We start from the raw sequence: 24,454 nt of genomic DNA on the forward strand, positions 1-24,454 counted from the left end.
CATAAGCAGAGCACATGTGGATTTGGGCAGTTTATCAAATTCTTCTTGGCAGATCATCTCAGTCCTGTCTGCCATTTCAAAGCCGAGTGAAGTTATTTTAAGATGGCTGAAGTGCCAATCCTGCCACCAACCCCCAAGTTTTCCCTGCAAGTTAGAGGACCACTTGCAGGGCTGGATGCAGTTTAACATCATACCCAAGAATGAACAACAGGGATCCCAAGCTGTTTCATCACCATAGCAGTGCATGTTCCACAACCTGACCTGACCTGACCTGAGATCTTCTCAAGCTCTGTTGGATTGTATAGGAATCATCTGTAAATCTTTCAGGTCTCTCGACTGCTGTTCTATGGGGTTTAAGTAAGGTCTTTGGCTGGACCACTCTTGGACTGTTAGAAATTTGCCACAAAGCCAGCACATCATTGTTGTGGTGGTTTATTTTGCATCATTATAATACTGAAAGGAAAGCCATCAGCCCAGTCTGAGGCTGTGTGTAGTCTGGAGCAGGTTTTCCTCAAGGTCCTCTCTGTATTTGACTGTATTCATCCTCTCCTCAATTTTAACCTCTTTCTTTGTCCCCACTGCTGAATAGCAAGCCACAGCATGATGCTGCCACCACCATGCTTCACTGAAGAGATATTAGACAGATGAAGAACAGTGCCAGATTGTTGCCAAGAGTTCAAATTTTGTCTCATTTGACCAGAGAATCTTTTTCGTCAGGCTCACAGTCCTTTAAATGTCAGTTGGTAAATTTTAAGTGGTCTGTTATATGCCTTTTACTCAAGAGTAACGTCCATCTAGCTACTCTATCATAAATTCCTGATTGATGGAGTGTTGCTAAGATTGTTGTTCTTCTAACCAGTTCTCATAACTTCTGAAGCTCTGTTACAGCAACCATTAGGTCTTTGGTCACCTTCATGACCAACGCTAGTTACTCTGTTTGGCTGTAATCCACATTTTAGGTTAAATCCTGGTGGTGCTAAATTTCCATTTCACAATTAAGGCCAATGTCTTCATGGAAATGCCCACAGCTTTAGAAATGTATTTTTATCTCCTTATCTATGCCTAACAAAAATTTGATTGCAGATGTCTATAGAGAGTGTCTTTGATGTCTTGGCATAGTTTTCATCCTGACATGCATTGTGAATCGTAGTGCCTTACATACACAGATACACACAGGCATTTCTAAACAATGTCCAATTCGGTCAAATTGCCAAAGGTGGATTCCAATCAATTCTAAAAACATCTCGGGATGAATGAAAGCAAACAGGATGCACCTGAACACAATCTGAAGTGCCACAGCAAGATATGAATACTTATACTGTACAAATGAGAGATTTCAGTTTTTAAATAATTTTTAAACTTTTCCAAAAATGTAATTTCAGCTTGTCATTCAGTGTACATTGATGGGCAAAAATCTCAAATGTATCCATTTAAAATGAAACCTGCAACACAGTAAAGTGTGCAGAAAGGCTCTGAATACATTATGATGTCATTGTGGTGTTTCTACAAGCTGCTTAATCCAATTTAAACCACATACATTTTCATACATTGACTGGGTGGAAGATTACATGGATTTTTTATTTCCTCTCCCTACTACTATCCGCTCATGCTGCAATTTCATAAAGTACAAATGGTAAGGCCTGTCAATGAGTATTAAAGAAGTTATTAACAATATGAAGTCCGTGTTACTGCCGCACAGCTCCAGTTTTGTGTACTGTTTTGTTCTAACCCAACCCCCCCGCCCCCCAGCCCCCCCATATTCTTAGGATGCACTGACAAATCTAACTTTTTTTTTTTTTTTTTTGCGAGGTGCTGCTAGATCGGTACTAAGTTTTTGACTTTGGTATTTCAGCCTGTTAGGCCTTCATTCCACTCCAAGATTATTTCACATCTGATAATTTGAAATAAAGAGCAGTGAGTTAATGTCCGCTTGCTATGAACTGTCTAACTTTACATAATCCATAACATAGAGCATGTTCTAAAATGATATTCAAGTGTCTTTAGACATAAGTGATGAAGTTTTAATGAAGTTGATTCCTGTTCTTTTTACAGAGAAAAAGAAAAAGCTGCTATACGCTATAACATCTCGATGGATGTGAAACAGGAGACCTGTGATGTTGACACAGATATCATGGAGATAGCTTTACATATTAAGGAGGAGGACAGAGAATGGGAGTCAGTGGGCATTAAAGAACAACCTGAAGAGAAGTCTGTCAGTATTGAGACGCATAACCATCCAAATTTGAAGAGTGTAAAAGAAGATGACCTTCATGATGGGTATCAAGATGGAGTGGTGACAGGGTTAGACTCTTCTCAAAGCCGTCACTGTTCATCTCCAGAGATTTCTGTCATTGTGAAGTCTGAATCATTAGAGTCTGAACCAAAGAGGGATGAGGAAACTACATCTGTTAGAACTCAGGAAAATCAACAACCACCTACAAGGAAGTCTGGAGAAAGTAAGTGTAAAATGAAAATGTGTAAGTTTTTAGGATTGGGGTTTATGGGCCTGAAAGGTTGAGTCTTGTGGTTTTTATGAGAAATACTGTTTTATTATGTGTTTAAATGTAGTTTCAGATTTCATCTGTGTTAATGTAAGGTTTAGCAATTTGCCATTCTTCCATTGTAGTGATTTTACACTGAAGTCCTAAACAGGTCCTTGGTAAAGAGTGATATACAAATGTACAATTGCAAGAAAAGTTGTTAACCCTTTGGAGTTCCCTGGGTACGTATCTGCATGAATTACACTGAACAATGTGGTGTGATATTTAGCTATGTTGCAATTACAGGCAACCACAGTCGTCCTAAAGTAATAACAGACAGACAATTGGACAACTTCTTGTCAGTCCTGAACACATCATTAAATATTCACAGTCCATTCTGTGGCCCTCCTTTGTTTACGTACTGGTTGACCTTTCTTTAGCAGTAATGGCCTCCTACAAACCTTGTGTAGCTGCAAATTAGCCTTGAATTTTAGCCCATTCTTACTTTTCAGTTCCTTCATCCCTGAAAGATCTTTTCTGATCAGTTCTCTTTAAGTCAGGCCACAGCATCTCGTGTCTCTTATTGGCCATTCCAGGACACCCATTTCCGTATGTATAAGCCTTTCATTTTTTAATGTCTTCCTGTGTTGGGCTTATTGTCCTGTGTCATCCCTCAGCTTTTGTTAAGCTTCTGCTATCCTGATATCAAAATATCTGATATTTTTCTTTTATTTTGAATGATATTATTAGAGCATTAGAACACTCTAGATGACAACAGGCCATTCAGCCCGACACAGCACGCCAGTCCTATACATTTATTTCTTCAAAAAAACATCAAGTTTTGAAAGTCCCTAATGTCTTACTGTCTACCACACTACTTGGTAGTTTATTCCAAGTGTCTATCGTTCTTTGTGTAAACAAAAACTTCCAAATATTTGTGCGACATTTACTCTTAACAAGTTCCCAACTGTGTCCCCGTGTTCTTCGATAGCTTAGAGTCCACTATGACTCCTATATCCTTCTCATAAGGTGGACTGTCAGTTTTCTGACCGCCCATTGTGTATTGTTTTACTAATTATATTATTTTGATCGTGTTAAGCTCTCCATGCCCAAACAGTGAAGCTCCCTTCACCTTGAGGTTTTAGTTTCAATATTCAGTTCTCTCTTACTTCCAAACATGGTGTCACCTGTTTTGACAAGAGTTTAACTTTTTCCTCATTTGTCTGCAGATCATTGTCTGTTCTGGAACATCAAGGAGATCTTTTACAAGTTTTGAGATGTACAGTGATGCTTTTGTTAGATTGCACTGATTTCCTTGGTGTTGTCATTCCATAAACACCATTCATGGGTTTTTTTTTTTTCTCACATGGACACATGCGGGGCGGCACGGTGGTGCAGTGGGTAGCGCTGCTGCCTCGCAGTTGGGAGATCTGGGGACCCGGGTTCGCTTCCCGGGTCTGCCCTGCGTGGAGTTTGCATGTTCTCCCCGTGTCTGCGTGGGTTTCCTCCGGGCGCTCCGGTTTCCTCCCACAGTCCAAAGACATGCAGATTAGGTGGATTGGCGATTCTAAATTGGCCCTAGTGTGTGCTTGGTGTGTGGGTGTGTTTGTGTGTTTCCTGCAGTGGGTTGGCGCCCTGCCCAGGATTGGTTCCCTGCCTTGTGCCCTGTGTTGGCTGGGATTGGCTCCAGCAGACCCCCGTGACCCTGTGTTCGGATTCAGCGGGTTGGAAAATGGATGGATGGATGGATGGGCACATGCACAAAGACTTAATCATATCCCAGAGATTTCTGCAGGCCCTTTGCTCTTCCCCTCTGCTTTCACACTGTGATCTTTGCAGGATGCCCGCTCCAGTTGTGAATTTCCTCCATTTTTGTAGACAGTTTGGTTTCCTATGGATTGATGGACACCCAGGCCTTACAAAATGTGTTTTTTATAATTTTCCAGCTTTATATAGCTCTTCAGTTCTTCTAGGGTCCCTGTGGCAAGCTTTACAAAGTATCTTGATAAAAATATTGAAGCATTGAATTGGAGTAACTCCTTGAAGTGACACGCTGACATCATTCTTGCTTTATAAAGTGAAAAAGGCTGTGTGTATGTGTTCTGTGTGAGAGTGAATTAAATATAACTTTTGTTTTGGTTACTGTTAAGAAGCAGAGGTGGCGTTTAAATACCTTTTCTCTTGCTATTCTTTATCATCTACACAAGAGCTAGTTAATATTTAGAAAAGGGAATTGTGTTCATATCTTTATATCTGCAGGGCAGTGTGAAGAGAAAGCTTTTGCAGTAGCAGGCAAGTCAGTAATTAACTATTGACATAGCAGCAAACAGTCCAGAGTAACTGGGATTCCTTACTAGGAAGAAGTGAAACATTTTACGTACAGTGGGGCAAAAGTATTTAGTCAGCCACCAATTGTGCAAGTTCTCCCACTTAAAAAGATGAGGCCTGTAATTTTCATCATAGGTATACCTCAACTATGAGAGACAAAATGAGAAAAAAAAAAATCCAGAAAATCACATTGTCAGATTTTTGAAGAATTTATTTGCAAATTATGGTGGAAAAAAAGTATTTGGTCAATAACAAAAGTTCATCTCAATACTTTGACCTCTGCCATTGGCAACAGAGTATATAACAAACGTTTTCTGTAAGTCTTCACAAGGTTTTCACACACTGTTGCTGGTATTTTGGCCCATTCCTCCATGCAGATCTCCTCTAGAGCAGTGATGTTTTGGGGCTGTCGCTGGGCAACACGTTCTTTCAACTCCCTCCAAAGATTTTCTATGGGGTTGAGATCTGGAGACTGGCTAGGCCACTCCAGGACCTTGAAATGCTTCTTATGAAGCCACTCCTACGTTACCCGGGTGGTGTGTTTGGGATCATTGTCATGCTGAAAGACCCAGCCACGTTTCATCTTCAATGCCCTTGCTGATGGAAGGAGGTTTTCACTCAAAATCTGAAGATACATGGCCCCATTCATTCTGTCCTTTACACGGATCAGTTGTCCTGGTCCCTTTGCAGAAAAACAGCCCCAAACCATGATGTTTCCACCCCCAGGCTTTACAGTAGGTATGGGTAAGGTTCTTTGGATGCAACTCAGCATTCTTTCTCCTCCAAACACGACGAGTAGAGTTTTTTTTTCATCTGACCATATGACATTCTCCCAATCCTCTTCTGGATCATCCAAATGCTCTCTAGCAAACTTCAGATGGGCCTGCATATGTACTGGCTTAAGCAGGGGGACACATCTGGCACTGCAGGATTTGAGTCCCTGGCGGCATAGTGTGTTACTGATTGTAGCCTTTGTTACTTTGGTCCCAGCTCTCTGCAGGTTATTCACTAGGTCCCCCCGTGTGGTTCTGGGATTTTTGCTCACCGTTCTTGTGATCATTTTGAACCCACGGGGTGAGATCTTGCGTGGAGCCCCAGATCGAGGGAGATTATCAGTGGTCTTATATGTCTTCCATTTTCTAATAATTGCTTCCACAGTTGATTTCTTCACACCAAGCTGCTTACCTATTGCAGATTCAGCCTTCCCATCCTGGTGCAGGTCTACAATTTTGTTTCTGGTGTCTTTTGACAGCTCTTTGGTCTTGGCCATAGTGGAGTTTGGAGTGTGACTGTTTGAGGTTGTGGACAGGTGTCTTTTATATTGATAACGAGTTCAAACAGGTGCCATTAATACAGGTAACGAGTGGAGGACAGAGGAGCCTCTTACAGAAGAAGTTACAGGTCTGCGTTTGTAGGTGACCAAATACTTTCCACCATAATTTGCAAATTCTTTAAAATCAGACAATGTGATTTTTCTGGATTTTTTTTTCTCATTTTGTCTCTCATAGTTGAGGTATACCTATGATGAAAATTACAGGCCTCTCTCATATTTTTAAGTGGGAGAACTTGCACAATTGGTGGCTGACTAAATACTTTTTGCCCCACTGTATTATATAGGATGGATTCAAAGAAATGAATGAGAACTGTGTTGGGGGTAAATAAGGAGATAAAATGGAAACTACAAAGCAAATAATACAGGCAAATAAGTCATAGAAGACGAAGTATCCCAATGCTAACAGTAGGGCAACCATTAAGAAAGATATCTGGGAAGCTAAAAGGAAGTTAGAGGAATATTGCAGATAAAGCAAAAGGTACAGTAGATCAAGAGGTTTTTTTCAGTATTTTAGTAGTAGAACAGCCTCGAAGGTGAAGCAGATCAGGTACAGTAAAGGGGAATTATAATACATAGACAATGAAATATGAAATGCTCTAAACTTGCTTTTTTTTTCACTGATTTTTTCACAAGTGAGCAATTGGATAACCTCCCAGTGGTAACGGGGACTACTAAGGAGGTACTGAGAGATTTGGAAATTGTAGAGAAGTGTTGCTGAGATTAAATAGGCTGAAATCAGACAAAGCACTAGGACCAAATAATATTTATCCTCCAGTGCTTAAGGGGGTTAGTGAATACATATGTAAACCTTTGATACACATTTTTAGGAAGTCCTCACACACTGTGGAAATTTGTATTGACTGGAAAATGGAAAATATTATCCCATTATATAAAAAATCAATTATAGGCCAGTATGCTTAACATGCATCACAGATAAATCAATGGAAGGAATTGTTAAAGAAAAGATTAAGGTGAGAACAGTTTTACTTAACAGGACTCCCTTGTTTGAACCCATGCTGGCGTGTTATACTAACATGCTGAAATTGTATGAGGATGTAACAGGATACGATCAAAGTGGAGCAGATATTATTATTTATCTTCACTTTCTGAAATTATTTGATAAGGTGTCACATGAGAGGTTGGGCATCAAATTAAAAGAAGTGGGAGTTCAGGGTGATGATGTTAGATACAGAATTGTCTCAGAAACAGGAAGCAGAGGGTGATGGTGCAAGGAGCCTCATCAGAATTAGCTGATGTTAAGAGTGGTGTCCCACAGGGGTCAGTGCTGGGGCCGCTGCTATCTTTAAATATATATAAATGATTTAGAAAGGAATATGAATAGAAAGCTGGTTAAGTTTTCTGATGATACCAAGATAGGTGGATTGGCAGATAATCTAGAATCTGTTGAATAATTACAGAGAGACTTAGACAGCATACAGACTTGGGCAGATTTGTGGAAGATGAAATTTAATGTAAGTAAATGTAAAGTATTACATGTCGGAGGTAAAAGTGCATGATTTGAATACATGTTTGGTCTGATAATTAAAAGTTCACTTAATGAGAAGCCATTAAGAAAGCAAACAGATTGTCCGGTTATATAGCACCCTGATGTGTAGAGTACAAGTTACAGGAGGTTATGCTGAAGCTTTACAAAGCACTGGTAAGGTCTCACTTGAACTACTGTGTGCAGCTTTTGTTTCCAAGCTATGAAAAACACAAAGCAGTGCTAGAAAAAGTCTAGTGAAGAGCAACTAGGCTAATTCTAGGGATGAGAGGTATGAATTATCAGAAAAGTTCAACTTTTTCAGTTTAAGCAAATGGAGATTAAGAGGAGGCATGACTGAAATATTTAAAATCGTCAAGGGACTTACAGCAGTGGAGCTCTACTTGGATGTTGCCTTAAAAAAAGTTCAAGAAAATGAGTACACAGCTGGAAACTTAAAGGGAAATTTGCATAAACATTAGAGAGGTTTATTTCATGGAATAAATTACCAGGTAGTGTGGTGGACTGTAGCACTTTAGGGACCTTTAAAACTTAAACTGATGTTGTTTTAGAGAAATTAGGTGGATCAGATTGGCGAGATTTGTTGGGCTGAATGTCCTGTTCTCATCAATGTTTTTGTAATATTTCCAGTTCCTATTTAATCAAAGGAAAATCATTTTATAAACTCCCTTTGTTTACCTTTACTTTCTCTGTATGAAGAGGGGGTCTCTGGCTACTCTTGAAGCCTGAAAACAATGACTGATTGAGATCATTTATGTTAGGTAGAATGCCCAGTTGGGGCTGGGTGGTCTCGTGGCCTTGGAACGCCTGCAGATTTTTTAATTTATTTATTTTTTTCCAGCCGTCTGAAGTTTGTTTTTTATGTCCTCCCTGGCCAGCAGACCTTGCTTTTATTCTTTGTTAATTAGTATTGCCTAACTTTATTCTTGTAAAGCAGTTTTGAGCTACATTATTTTTACGGAAACGTGCTATTGAAATAAATGTTGTTGTTATAGACTGATATCAGTGTAACTCATCCACACTCAATTTAAGAAACCGAATAATACCCCTGGACTGCTGGCTTCAGCGTAAGCCTGAGACTTGATTGATTTTCTCCCATGCTTAACAGTCGGATGTTTTCTTGTCATGGAATTCTGTGCCCTTTCTTCTCCATACACACATTTGCACATTCTTCATCAGTCCACAGGACGTGTTTCCAAAATGCATCAGGCTTCTTTAGATGTTCATCTGCAAACTTCTGATGCTGAATTTTGTGGTGAGGACACAGGAAATTTTTCTTCTGGCGGCTCTTTCTTGAAGGTCATATTTTTGGTGGTATCGCTGCACAGTAGAATGGTGCATCACCACTCCAGAGTCTGACTACAAAAGACCTCCAGGAAGTTTTAGCAAAGAGGGGCTTTGAATTGCATTTCTAACAATCCTATGAGGAGTTCTCTTAGAAAATTTTCTTGGTTTTCCAGACTTTAACTTGGTCTCCACTGTTGCTGCTAACTGCCATTTCTTAGTTCTATTGCAAACTGAGGGAATGGCTACTTGAAACTCTTTGCTATCTTCTTGTAGCCTTTTCCTGTGACATTTATTTTGATTTCTCAGAGTGCTAGGAAGCTGCTTAGGAGTCCATGACTGCTACATTTTGGAACAAGGTTTGAGGAGTCTGAGAATACATTCAGCTTTGCAATTTGCATCAACTGGCCATTATAAATGATGATTGTCAGCAAGCCAAAGCCCTAAGGAAGTAATTAATGTTGGAGATCTTAGGAAAGGTTATCTGAGACCTCTAATCACTTGGGGTGCCCAAACATTTGCGGGTTACTCCTTCCTTTTTTCACTCTACAAAACAAAGAGAATACACAAATCTGCTGAAAGGAACGTTTCATTTTTGAATCTGTTTTTGGAGATTAATTTATCTTCTATTGATTTAACTGTTTACATTAGGGCTGCACGATAACAGAAAAAATGATTATCACGATTATTTTGCTCAAAATTTTTATCACGATTAATAATGACTATTATTCCTTTGGTAAATGAAGTCTGTGACCAACGCAGTGTAGCCTCGGCCAGTTATTCACAGATGCTGCCCTAATCATATTAGCTGCGTTGTCCGTTGTGATGCACACAAGTCTTTCTTCCACCAAGCCCCAAGCGGACATCGCTTCTTTGAGGCCCACTGCAATAAACTCTGCTGTATGGTCTTGTGGGAAAAACGAAGTTTGCAAAAGCTTGCTTTTCATCTCAAACTCGCTGTCAATAAAATGAACTGTCAAGCTCAAATACAGTTCCGCAGTTCTGCTTGACCATAAGTCGGTCGTGGTAGCAAAATATTCAAGGCTGAGCCTGAGAATTTCTCTTTCTATTTCTTTTCAGCATTTCGCATACAGCGAGGGCAGCGCAACATTGGAAAAATGGTTGCGTGAGGGAATGCTATATCTTTTATCAAGTGTTGCGATCATTTTGTTAAACCCCTCACTGCTTACGGTGGTTATTGGACACATATCCTTGGCTATATGGTACGTGATCGCCTCTGTTATTTCCCGGTGTCTTTGCGAGCTAGGCAGATATGGTATTGCGTTGAACAATGTCCCTGATATTGTTGTCTGTGTTATGGATGGCTGGTAATTTTTTGTTGTTGCTGTTTGTTCCTTCAGTCGTTGAAATTCTTGATAGTGTACATTGTGGTGGCTTTTAAGGTGGTTGATGAGGTTTGTTGTGTTACCTTGGGACGTTTGGACGGAACAGGAGCAAAGTTTGCACAAGACTCGTACCTGATCAACATCACATTCCTCGAAATCGAAATAGTTCCAGACAACTGAGTATGACCCCTTTTTAGGAACTAACGATAGCACTTGTGCACCTTCCTCACATTGCTCCGCCATCATATGTTTATTCTGACTGACTGTTATTGCTGCTAAGCGCTTTCTACTGCTTCAGAAAGCGCTTGCAATCTAGACGCAGTAACGTCATAGTGATGCAGTCTAATCTGTAAACTCAGCCCATAAAAAACAGTTTGGTCTTTATACTGTAAAATCGCGACGATATTTATTAACTGATCGTGGGTCATAAATATCGTTATGAGAAAAAAAAGATTAATCGTGCAGCCCTAATTTACAGTAGCACTTATTTTGATCAGGGGGTCCCAAAACGTTTACATGCCCCTGTAAATGAGATGTCATGAAAGTATACACCTCAGGTAATGCTACATCTGGAAAGAATTATCTACTTGGCAGAGTATATTGTGCATCCAAATTATGAATTAAATGACTAAATCCTTATCTTTCTACTATAGAAAATGGTTGGCTATCTAAAATGATAAATTGCAATTTTATGAGAAATACTCAGTTTATTTCTGTCAGTGCTGCACGTACCATCAGTGGTGGCTCTGAGGCTAGGGATCTGCGCTGGCAATCGGAAGGTTGCCGGTTCGAATCCTGTAAATGCCAATAGGGACTCTGCTCTTTTGGGCCCTGTTGAGTAAGGCCCTTAACCTGCAATTACTGAGCGATTTGAGTAGTGTGAAAAGCGCTATATAAATGCATAGAATTATCAGCTTAACATATTCCATGTCATGAAATCGGTAGACCAGTCAACTAGCTACAAGCCAATTTCACAATAACAAGCAAAAACCGAACAATTTTAATTCAGGACTGATTAATTTGTGTTAACACTACTGTTTAGTTCAGTTGTATTTCTTCTATATAGTGCTCTTCACAGTGCAGGCTTGGACTGCTTGATGTTTGCAGCCATAACAGAGAATTCCATACATGAGCACACACATTGGATCAAATAGACAGCAAAACCTGGCAAATTTTTGTTTACTCAACATAAATAAGTCCTGAAAGTAGATACCCGTAAACATATTATAATGGTGAATATAAATGTCACAAAGCTCACCAGTTCTGGTGTCACCTGCCACTCTCCTATAGAGCTGAAACACCAACAGCTGCGCTCTTCCTCAGTTTTCTCATCTTCTAATTTTTCTCCGAGGTCACTGCAGCTTCTGTTGGCCTCTGCACTGAGGCGTCACTCATCCATTGCTCTCTTTTGCTTTGGTGATTTAAAGAAGCCATTTTGATATTTGTTTTTGTGTCAAGTGGTTTTAGGTTAATTGAGAACAAATGTCAGGACACATTCTGAGTATTGAAAGTGCATTTTTCATGCTTGGCATGTCATTCTGTTTTATACAGGACCCTCCATTATGGCCAAGACAAAGAAACATTTTTCTTTTCACTTTTGCTCCAGAGTTTTAAATTACAAATTTAATAATTCAGATGTGATTAAAGTACACATTACTGATTTTCATTTAAGGGGATTTGCAAACATTTCAGTTACATCTTGTACAAATGACAGAACTTTTTCTGTATTGCTGCCGCCCATTTCAGGAAACCATAACGTTTGGGACAATTGGTGTCAGAGGTGTTTGTGATTCCTCAGGTGTGTTTCATTGCCATAGTCAAGTAGCAATAAGACACCTTAGCTGGCTTAGTACCATTGGACTCTGTAGTTGCCATTGTTCAACATGAGGGCAAGAGTTGTGCAAATGAATGTCAAATTAATGTTATGAGACTGAAAAACAATAAGACCATTCAAGACATCAGTAAAACCTTTGGATGACCCAAATCAACTGTGTGGAATATCATTAAGAAAAAAGAACGCACTGGTGAGCTTAGTATTTCCAAAGGGACTCGTAGGCCAAGGAAGACCACCACTGCTAATGACAGAAGTTGCTGCAGGTTGCAGGCTGCATTTTAATCACAGCTTACATAGCCCAATGGTAACGATATTGCATGTATCTCTCTACCATCTTATATATACTATCCCATACAGATGGCATGATGTGCCTCAGGGTCACTGAGAGATTCCTCACCAGTCAGGCAGTTCACACTGAAAAGCCGCCATCACCGAATAACCCACAGCTGTTAAGACTTGTAAGAGAACTGGGATTGTGTGATTTCTGCATGATGGCCTCTGTAATGAATGCTCCATTTCAGCACACAATTCAAAGAGAATGACTGTAGGGAGTCTAAATCAGCTTAGAATTCAGTCACCATCATGAGCCAAAATGTCATTGTAACACATCAAAACTCACTCCTTGTGTAACCTGTCAAACATCAGAATGTGAAATGTGCAATGAAATGAGATTTTCTATTCAGTTCTTTGTTTTGCCACCTGGAGTTGCTAAAATGCCAACACCAAACCTGTACACACAGGACTTATGAATGCTTAAACCTTGCAATAACTTTAAGCCAATTTTCATGGCAAGTTCTGGTTTTATATATCTTGACTTTTGCATAAGAAATGGCTTACACGCATGGCTTCCAAGGATAAGTAAATTTTTATACATGTGCACCTGGTGAGCAGTTCTAATAGAGAATGTTACATTAAAAAATGAAGTGTCTTTCCATATACAACTAAAGTTTTATAATTGCTTATGCTAATCAAAGGTTGTTCCTAATTTCAGCCATCATGTATTTATATGTGAGTTAATGTTGAAGTAAGGCAGTGGATTGAAAATAAGTGCTTTTTTCTTTTAAACTTTATACAGGAAACAAAGATCACTGCAATGTGGAATGTGGCAGAGAATTCTCTGGCAGGAGTGCTCTTCAGAACCAAACTAGAGTTCACATTGGACAGAAGCTGTATTGCTGTAATGAATGTGGTAAACAGTTTTCAAATATAAGCAATCTGAAGGACCACACTAGAGTTCACACTGGAGAGAAGCCGCATTGCTGTAATGAATGTGGTAAACAGTTTTCAAATAAAAGCAATCTGAAGGACCACACTAGAGTTCACACTGGAGAGAAGCCGCATTGCTGTAATGAATGTGGTAAACAGTTTTCAAATAAAAGCAATCTGAAGGACCACACTAGAGTTCACACTGGAGAGAAGCCGTATTGCTGTAATGAATGTGATAAACAGTTTTCACATATAGGCAGTCTTCAGAGACACACTAGAGTTCACACTGGAGAGAAGCCGTATTGCTGTAATGAATGTGGTAAACAGTTTTCACAAATAAGCTACCTTCAGAAACACGCTAGAATTCACACAGGAGAGAAGCCGTATTACTGTAGTGAATGTGGTAAACAGTTTTCAAATATAAGCAATCTGAAGGACCACACTAGAGTTCACACTGGAGAGAAGCCATATTGCTGTAATGAATGTGGTAAACAGTTTTCAAATATAAGCAATCTGAAGGACCACACTAGAGTTCACACTGGAGAGAAGCCATATTGCTGCAATGAATGTGGTAAACAGTTTTCACATATAGGCAGTCTTCAGAGACACACTAGAGTTCACACTGGAGAGAAGCCGTATTGCTGTAATGAATGTGGTAAACAGTTTTCACAAATAAGCTACCTTCAGAAACACGCTAGAATTCACACAGGAGAGAAGCCGTATTACTGTAGTGAATGTGGTAAACAGTTTTCAAATGTAAGCAATCTGAAGGACCACACTAGAGTTCACACTGGAGAGAAGCCATATTGCTGTAATGAATGTGGTAAACGGTTTTCAAATATAAGCAATCTGAAGGACCACACTAGAGTTCACACTGGAGAGAAGCCGTATTGCTGCAATGAATGTGGTAAACAGTTTTCACATATAGGCAGTCTTCAGAGACACACTAGAGTTCACACTGGAGAGAAGCCATATTGCTGTAATGAATGTGGTAAACAGTTTTCACAAATAGGCAGTCTTCAGAAACACGCTAGCATTCACACAGGAGAGAAGCCGTATTACTGTAGTGAATGTGGTAAACAGTTTTCACATATAGGCAATCTTCAGAGACACACTAGAGTTCACACTGGAGAGAAGCTGTATTGCTGTAATGAATGTGGTAAACAGTTTTCACAAATAGGCAACCTTCAAACACATGCTAGAATTCATACAGGAGAGAAGCCGTATTGTTGTAATGAATGTGGTAAACGGTTTTCAAATATAGGCAATCTGAAGGACCACACTAGAGTTCACACTGGAGAGAAGCCGTATTGCTGCAATGAATGTGGTAAACAGTTTTCACATATAGGCAGTCTTCAGAGACACACTAGAGTTCACACTGGAGAGAAGCCGTATTGCTGTAATGAATGTGGTAAACAGTTTTCACAAATAATCCACCTTCAGAAACACGCTAGAATTCACACAGGAGAGAAGCCGTATTACTGTAGTGAATGTGGTAAACAGTTTTCACAAATGATCAGTCTTCAGAGCCACACTAGAGTTCACACTGGAGAGAAGCCGTATTCTGTAATGAATGTGGTAAACAGTTTTCACAATTGATCAGTCTTCAGAAACACGCTAGAATTCACACAGGAGAGAAGCTGTATTGCTGTAATGAATGTGGTAAACAGTTTTCACAAATAATCCACCTTCAGAAACACGCTAGAATTCACACAGGAGAGAAGCCGTGTTTCTGTAATGAATGTGGTAAACTGTTTTCACAAATAGGCAATCTGAAGGACCACACGAGTTCACAACAGAATAAAAACAGTAGCAGTTCAATAATCAGTCCAGAAAAACTAGAACCCTTCAGGAATCTAGAGTGAGGTTCAGTCCTGTCCTGAAAAGTAAGCAAACTAAACTATTGTTTTCGAAACTTCTCTCTGAGAGAAGCCATATTGCTGTTTGGAATGTGGCAAACAATTCTGTCAGAGGAGTTCTCTTCAGAGACGCACCAGAATTCACGCCGGAGGGAAGCACAACTGAAGTGTCCTGTCTAAAGAGTGAGGTTCTGTCCTGCCTGGACAGTAAGCACATGTAACTGACTGAATCCATCCTAAGTGGTGGTGTGGCAAGAGCAAATCAACACAGAGGAGGATGAGAAGTTTATATCCTTTTTCCCTTTCTAATTTTTAATTATTAAAAAATTAAAAAATTAAATAATTTTTCCCTTTCCAGAAACAAAGTAAAGAACAGGGCATCATACAAACCGCTTCTTGCTTGGCACGTTGAGACATTGACTGATTTGTGCTTCACCGTTTGTTCAATTGTTACACAAAAATGTTCAATAAAGTAACTGAAATAATTTAACATTCAAGCAACTGATTATTAAAACTATTTTGTATTAGAAAGTAATCCCTGAGTTATTTCTGCTTTATATCAAAAATATAAATTTCCTTGAAAATATGGAAATATGATAAAGTGCAATTAATACAAAGTGACCTTCGATTACAAACTTGAACTGTGTGATTAATTGCAATTGAATTTTTTAATCAGCTGCCCTCATCCAAATGCATAATTTGTAACTATTACAAATGATGTAAATCATAAACAATGTGACTCGGCAGAAGCAGAGGGCCATCGAAGCCACTAAGGGCCTCCCGAGCTAGAAGTTCATCCTCGGTATATTTGGGGAGTGTGAACATTACCTGTCTGTTTGTTTGTAGCCAGCTAAACCCCATCATTGATTATCACCAGGCTTTCTTGTCGTGCAATAAATGCCCTCTACCAACAGGTATGATGGGAAGTCTCACTGATAGCCGCACATCACGTCAGAAGGAAAATAACGGGAGAAAGTTACATTGATACCTAAGATGGCATGAAAAATGTGCACAGAATAAGGGTAAAGCATTTGTTAACAATGTTGCAATGGATCAGTAGTGGGAAGAAATGAAGTAAAACAAATATGTTATTGTTCTTAAATAGAATTTTCATGTAGTCTACCTGTATATTTACTCGAAATTTTATTTGTCTGAGACTTACTTTAACCCACTACATTTCAAAGGAAAAAAATCTGTGCTCCCTTCATTTAAAAAATAAAATATCCGTAACTTACTATTTTGCCGATAAGTTTCTGCATCCGAAAAATAGGCAATATAGGTCATATAATTTTACTGAATTATTCACATGTATATACGAAGTTGAGGGACCAGCCTGTTATTTATTTGCACATTTTATCTCTTTGATTTCTGTGTATACAAAACATTAAGTACACAGGTGAGAAGCTAAAGGAACAGCACAGGCAACAACTGTGATGATTTAAACAGCAAAGGGATCGTCAAACCAATATGAAGCAACGGAGGGCTTATTAATGATATCGAAGATAAAAGTAGTTGAGAAAATACGCCCCTTGCAAGTGTCTGGCACAAAATCGAGCCTTGGTGAATGAGTCGCCTTTTGTCCCAGCCGTAAAAAAACGAGGTGATGGCGTTCAAAATTCACTCTCCGATCTTAAAAACACGCAGAGGTAAGCGCGCTCACACGAACTGCTGTTTGACTTGTCATTTGGATATATTGATTATTAAAACGATAACTAAAAATTGATTGAAATAAACTATGAATAAGCTACTGTTTATCAAAATATGGTAAGCTTGTCAATGTGCAAAACAGATTTTTATTTACATTGAGAAACTTCTCAAAAAAATTAAGGGAACACTTTTTAATCCGAGTATAGCATCAAGTCAATGATCTGGTGAGTTAAGTAGCAGAGTGGGTTGTTCATCAGTTTCAGCTGCTTTGGTGCACTAGAGGGGCAACAATGAGACGACCCCCAAAACAGGAATGAATGGTTTAACAGGAGGAGGCCACTGACATTTTTTCCTCCTCATCTGTTTTGTCACTAGTTCTGCATTTGGCTACGGTCAGTGTCACTACTGGTAGCATGAGGCCATACCTGGACCCTACAGAACAGGCACAGGTAGTCCAACTGCTCCAGGATGGCACCTCAATACGTGCCTCCCATTGCCAGAAGGTTTGCTGTGTCTCCCAGCACAGTCTCAAGGACATGGAGGAGATTGCAGGAGACAGACAGTTACTGTAGGATAGCTGGACAGGGACCCTCGTAGAAGGTCCTTAACCCATTAACAGGACTGACTGGTATCTGCTCTTTTGGGCAAAGAGGAACAGGATGAGCATTGCCAGAGTCTTCAAAATGACCTCCAGCAGACTGGGCACTGGTGTGAATGTGTCTGACCAAACAATCAGAAACAGAGTTCATGAGGGTGGCCTGAGGGCCCAACGTCTTCTGGTGGGCCCTGTGCTCACTGCCTGGCACCATAAAGTTCGATTGGCATTTGCCACAGAATACCAGAATCGGCATGTCTACCACTGGTACCCTGTGCTTTTCACAGATGAGAGCAGGTTCACCCTGAGCACATGTGACAGACGTGAAAGGGTCTGGAGAAGCCATGGAGAATGTTATTCTGCCTGTAACATCGTTCACCATGACAGGTTTGGTAGTGGGACAGTGATGGTCTGGGGATGTATATCCATGGAGGGACGCAAAGACCTCTACAGGCTAGACAACAGCACCTTGACTGCCATTAGGTATCGAGATGAAATCCTTGGACCCATTGTCAGACCCTATGCTAGTGCAGTGCTTCCTGGGTTCCTCCTGGTGCACGACAGTACCTGGCCTCGTGTGTTTATGAGAGTATGCAGGCAGCTCCTGGATGATGAAGGAATTGATACCATTGACTACAGTAATCCCTCGCTATATCGTGCTTCGCCTTGTGCGGCTTCACTCCATCGTGGATTTTATATGTAAGCATATTTAAATATATATCGCGGATTTTTCGCTGCTTCGTGGGTTTCTGCAGACAATGGGTCTTTTAATTTCTGGTACATGCTTCCTCGGTTGGTTTGCCCAGTTGATTTCATACAAGGGACGCTATTGGCAGATGGCTGAGAAGCTACCCAGCTTACTTTTCTCTGTCTCTTGCGCTTTCTCTGATTCTGACGTAGGGGGTGTGAGCAGGGGGGCTGTTCGCACACCTAGACGATACGGACGCTCGTCTAAAAATGCTGAAAGATTATCTTCACGTTGCTATCTTTTGTGCAGCTGCTTCCTGAAACTGCACGGTGCTTCGCATACTTAAAAGCTCGAAGGGCACGTATTGATTTTTGACTGAAAAACAAACTCTGTGTCTCTCTATATCTCTCTCTCTCTGTCTCTCTCTCTCTCTCTTTGTCTGCTCCTGACGGAGGGGGTGTGAGCTGCCGCCTTCAACAGCTTTGTGCCGCGGTGCTTCACATACTTAAAAGCCAAACATTGATTTGTTTGCTTTTCTCTGTCTCTGTGACATGATCTGCTCCTGACACACTCCTTTGAAGACGAAGATATGTTTGCATTCTTTTAATGGTGAGACGGAACTGTCATCTCTGTCTTGTCATGGAGCACAGTTTAAACTTTTGAAAAAGAGACAAATGTTTGTTTGCAGTGTTTGAATAACGTTCCTGTCTCTCTACAACCTCCTGTGTTTCTGCGCAAATCTGTGACCCAAGCATGACAATATAAAAATAACCATATAAACATATGGTTTCTACTTCGCGGATTTTCTTATTTCGCGGGTGGCTCTGGAACGCAACCCCCGCGATGGAGGAGGGATTACTGTATACCCCAGGCTTACTCGCCTCAATCTAATAGAACACCTCTGGGTGGGACATTATGTTTCTGTCCATCTGATACCGCCAGGTTGCACCTCAAACTGCCGAGAATCTCAGTGATGCCCTGGTCCAGATTTGGGAGGAGATCTGCTGGACACCATCCGTCATCTCATTGGGAGCATGCCCACTGCGATGTTGTCAGGCATGCATACAAGCACATGGGGGCCATACAAACTACTGAGTATGATTTGGAGTTGCTGTGATGAAATTTTATCAAAATGGACTCGCCTGCCTGCCGGATCATTTCTTCCCTTTGATTTTCAGGGTGTCTTTGAATTCTGCCCTCTGTAGGTTGATAATTTTCATTTCCGTCAAACGATGTGGTATCCTTTAGTTCCTAACATAGTACAATGTCGGTCCATATCAGTAGAGAGAGCCAGCAGGATTTTAGTTCCAATTGAGATCTGATGTGTTCCTTTAATTTTTTGAGCAGTTTACATAGATGTTGTTTTGTCTTGGTAGAGTAATATATTGCTGTACTCTCCCCTATTGTATTATTAATATGTAGCCTTTGTCAGAATGCCTCAAATCTCACAGACTTACCACTGTTTATAAGGTTTTATAGTATATAACTTCTCCCCACCTTCCCTCCTACATCTATAACCTCAGGAAATTAGGTGTAGTAAAAGACAAGCAGGAGTTAAGTTACAATTTAAACAAAGTATTATTGGTAATATTCATAAATAATAACTATGCAAAGAACATTTGAATATTGACAACCATACAACCTGATAAATGTTGATGTGTAGTTTCAGGTGGCACACAGACTTGTTAGTTACTTAAAATGTCTCAAGGCATCATTTTGTGGTCATCTTTCTTCAGAACAGGCCGCATGCCTGTCTCAATATGGCTGCTGAGCTGTGTTCTTCATTGTGTTGCCCTTTTCAGTTCATGAATCAGTTTGGTAAGAGAGCGAGTGTGCGGGAGTGAGCAGATTTATACATTATCTGTCCAACCCCTAGAGCCAATAGGATGTCGTGGTACTTAAAGGCTTCTGATACAAGCCAGTTCCATACAGCCATACTTCAGACCAATGGGGCGATAGAACATCTTCACACCTGCCACCCCCCAAAACCATTTGTTGAGCTAAAGTTGGACAATTAGGCAGCCTGACTTTCCTATGGGGGTTGACTGAGAGCCTTCATAGAAACATCAGCCAAACTTGTTTAAGGCACTCCCCCCCCCACTCTGTCGTAATATTCAAAGAGACCCATTCCTATAAGGCAGGGTCAAACATGAATGCTTCTCACTAATGTAACACTAATATTAATTACATTGCTTTGCCTAAGTTACAAATAAAGACCTACAAAATATTTATCAACTTGTATGCAAAATTCCACATCACAACAGATGTATACTATATGACATATGGTTTTGAAGAAAATTGAGCGTTGCATAAAGAGGTCACACTATTTAGCTAATATTTTTATATATATAAAGTTGATATGACAATATGTCTTGGACACTACGTATCAGACTAAGGAAGTGACAGCAATCCACAATAACAATAATGAATTGTCAGCAACTACCTGAATTCTGTTTTCAGTCCGTCACTGAACTATATCAACTGAAGTGTGTGTGTGTGTGTAGTGTCAATACAAATTACAAAATACAATTATAGAGTTAAGTGTCAGATAGACTCTCAAAAATATAGAGGTTAATGCCTTCGAGTGTGTCGAGGCTTCACAACGCCTCCTTTAACTGCTCATGTCTGCTCAACGTTTCAACAGCCTTCATGGTTCATTAACCAATGTGCATGTCTGCTCAAACCATGCTTCACAATTCATTTTTATTTTATTTATTTTTTTATTTATTAATTTTTATTGTAATCATTCAATACAAATAGATCAATTTATAACCAAACAAAATTGAAGACAAATCAAACCCCACCCCTGAGAAGGAGTGCTAAGCCAAAGGAGAATTGCTTAGGGCTTTTTAATAAGGCAACAATAAACAAAAGAAAGGGAGAAATAAATATAGAGGTAAATAAGAGATGGAGAAGGGGATTAAATGCGGTAATAGTTATTTCTCTTATTCTAAAATAATATTGATTAGATCCTGCCAGGTTTTGAAAAAATTTTGTACAGATCCTCTAACTGAGAATTTGATTTTTTCCAATTTCAAGTAATATAAAACATCAGTTTCCCACTGACTTATCAGAGGAGAATTAGGATTCTTCCAATTTAACAGAATAAGTCTGCGTGCCAAAAGTGTAGTGAATGCAATCACCGTTTGCTTGTCCTTCTCCAATTCAAGTCCATCTGGAAGAACACCGAACACAGCTGTTAATGGGATAGGAGGAATTGTGACACCAAGGCTGTCTGAAAGGCACTTAAAAATTTTTGTCCAAAGTGATGTTAGTTTAGTGCAGGCCCAGAACATGTGACCCAGTGAGACAGGAGCTTGGTTGCAGCGCTCGCAGGTTGGATCTTGCCCTGGAAACATTTTGGACAGTTTTAAGCGAGACAGATGAGCTCAATATATAATTTGTAGTTGAATAATTCTATGCTTTGCGCATATAGAACTCGAGTGAATTCTCTGCTTTGCTACCTTCCACTCCTTTTCTGGTATATTGATTAAGAGATCTTCTTCCCAATGTCCTCTTGGATCTTTGAAAGGTAGGGACTCTAATAAGATTTTATATAATGCGGAAATGGTGTTTAATTCCTCGAAATTGAGCAGTATTTTTTCCAGCATTGTGGAGGGTGCGAGGTGGTGGAAATCGGGCAATTTCTGTTTAACAAAATTTCTAATTTGAAGATAGTGAAAGAAATGTGTAGCTGGGAGGTTGAATTTTGAAGGTAATTGTTCAAAAGATGTAAATATGTTGTCTATATAAAGATCTCTGAGCATTTTAATCCCAAAACTTTTCCAGGTATTAAAAACTGGATATGTTTGCGAAGGTTGAAAGAGGTGGTTCTCTTGCAGAGGTGCCACCGATAAAAGATTTTCCATCTTAAAATGTTTTCTAATTTGGTTCCATATTCTGAGTGAGTAAAGCACAATTGGGTTATTAGTATATTTGCGATAACTTTCATTTATTGGAGAGCAGAGCAGGGAATATAAAGAAGTACTACAGGATTTTACTTCTATTGCGGACCAAGCCTGTGTATGTTCATTTATTTGTGTCCAAGTTTTTATGGCTTGTATGTTTGCTGCCCAGTAATAAAACTGAAAATTAGGTAAAGCCATGCCACCTTCTGCCTGAGGTCTTTGTAGGGTCGCTCTTCGGATACGTGGGTGTTTTGAGTTCCAAATGAATGAGGTTATTGTTGAATCTAACTGTTTAAAAAACGATTTATTGATATATATTGGAATGTTTTGAAATAAAAAGAGAAGTTTAGGAAGGATATTCATCTTAACAATGTTAATTCTTCCGGCTAGAGTGAGATGAAGGGTTGACCATTTATGCAAGTCTTGCTTAATTTTTTCCATACAGACGCCAAAATTTTGTTGATAAAGAGCTTTATGTTTACTTGTGATATTTACCCCTAGGTATTTAAACTGATCTGCTATGGTAAAAGGTAGGGTGTCCAATCTAATATTATATGCTTGTGAATTCACTGGAAAGAGTATACTTTTATTCAGATTAATTCTATGACCAGATATCTTTTGAAATTCTGTTAGTGCTGTTAGAACAGCAGGGACAGTGTTTTCTGGGTCCAATATATATAAGACCATATCATCTGCATATAAAGAAATTTTCTTTTCCAGTCCTTCTCTGACAATCCCCTTTATCTGATAGGAATTTCGGCAGTGAACCGCCAGTGGTTCAATAGCGATTGCAAACAGCAGTGGCGACAAGGGACATCCTTGTCTGGTGCCACGTTCTAGTTTAAAGTAGTCTGAGCAAATTTTATTAATACAAACTGAAGCTTCTGGACTGGTATACAGTAGTTTGATCCATGCACAAATATTCGGGCCAAACCCAAATTTCTCCAATGCAGTGAAAAGGTAGTTCCATTCAATCATATCAAATGCTTATTCTGCATCTAATGATAGTAATATCTCTGGGGTGTTTGCTTCACAATTCAATCCCAGTGTGCATGTCTGCTTGGTATTTCGAACCACACACAACAGTTCACTAACAGTGCGCATGTCTGCTCAGTGCTTCAAGCCACGTTCCACGCTTCATTTACCAGTGCTCATGTCTACTCAGTATATTGAACCGCGCTAGATTGTTAATTAATCACTGTACATGTATGCTCGGCATTTTGAACTGTGCCAGATGGTTCATTAACCAGTGTGCATACCTCCTCAGCATTTCTAACCATGTTCCAAACTTCATTAACCAGTGCGCATGCCTGCTCAGTGCTTTGAACCGTGTTACACGTTTCATTAATAGTGCACATGTCTGCTGCTGGATGATCAATACATTTTAAATGATTGTGCCCTATAGTACTTAGTGACAAGAAACAATACTATAAATTATACATTGTACAAATTCTGACTGGTAGAATGTGTAATACTGCAAAGAAGAGCTTTAGTAATATGGGGGACGACTCCGCTCTCATCATAATACACTCTTCTCATAAATATCCTGTGGCACGCGGCTGGGGGTGGCACCCAGCCGGGATGCCCAGAAAGACAGGAGGAGGGCTTATGCCTCCTTCAGACCACAAGAGGGCGACCGCCCTTGTTCCTTTGGGGGCCACAGGTACAGAGCTGGGAAGCTCAACCCTGTGGGGGCCTGTGGTCACCGCCAGGGGGTGCCTCCATGCCTGGTGAACCCTGGACCCCAGCGCTTCTGCCACACCCGGAAGTGCTGGGGGGAAGATGAGTGGGGACACCCAGAGTGCTTCCGGGTACACAGCCGGCACTTCCGCCACACTGGGGCGTGTAGGCGGGAGATTGCCGGAACACACCTGGGTGCTTATAAAAGGGGCCGCCTCCCCTCACAGAGAGGCTGGAGTCGGGTGGAAGACAGACAAGGTCAGTGAAGAGAGAGAAGGAGGCGGTCTGAAGAAGGCATAGTGTGGTTGGCCTCGACTTTGGGGAAGATTGGGGTTTGTGGTGCACTGAACATTGTATATATTAGTGTTAATAAACATGTGGTGGTGACTTTGAATGTGTCTGCCTGTCTGTGTCTGGGGCTCGTTCCACAATCATGCAACATTTTCATGCAATGCTCAACATATGTCATATAGTATACATCCATCCATCCATCCATTTTCCAACCCGCTGAATCCGAACACAGGGTCACGGGGGTCTGCTGGAGCCAATCCCAGCCAACACAGGGCACAAGGCAGGAACCAATTCCGGGCAGGGTGCCAACCCACCACAGGACACACACAAACACACCAAGCACACACTAGGGCCAATTTAGAATCGCCAATCCATCTAACCTGCATGTCTTTGGACTGTGGGAGGAAACCGGAGCGCCCGGAGGAAATCCATGCAGACACAGGGAGAACATGCAAACTCCACGCAGGGAGG

The 24,454-nt window shown here is 40.3% G+C and overlaps 2 protein-coding genes across 2 annotated transcripts in view; one reads left to right on the plus strand and one right to left on the minus strand.

Moving 5' to 3' along the window:
* The window catches only part of LOC114668567 (zinc finger protein 883-like), a 249,222-nt gene that overhangs the window by 154,665 nt on the left and 70,103 nt on the right, over nt 1–24,454 (minus strand).
* The window catches only part of LOC114669265 (zinc finger protein 721-like), a 235,882-nt gene that overhangs the window by 90,339 nt on the left and 121,089 nt on the right, over nt 1–24,454 (plus strand). The window contains 4 exon segments of the mRNA XM_051932216.1: nt 1,810–1,823; nt 2,053–2,456; nt 13,185–14,876; nt 14,879–15,181. Of these exon segments, the coding sequence (XP_051788176.1) occupies nt 1,810–1,823; nt 2,053–2,456; nt 13,185–14,876; nt 14,879–15,180 (2,412 nt within the window). The 3' untranslated portion in view covers nt 15,181.

The sequence above is a fragment of the Erpetoichthys calabaricus genome, chromosome 1, assembly GCF_900747795.2.
Source record: "Erpetoichthys calabaricus chromosome 1, fErpCal1.3, whole genome shotgun sequence".
NCBI lineage: Eukaryota > Metazoa > Chordata > Cladistia > Polypteriformes > Polypteridae > Erpetoichthys > Erpetoichthys calabaricus.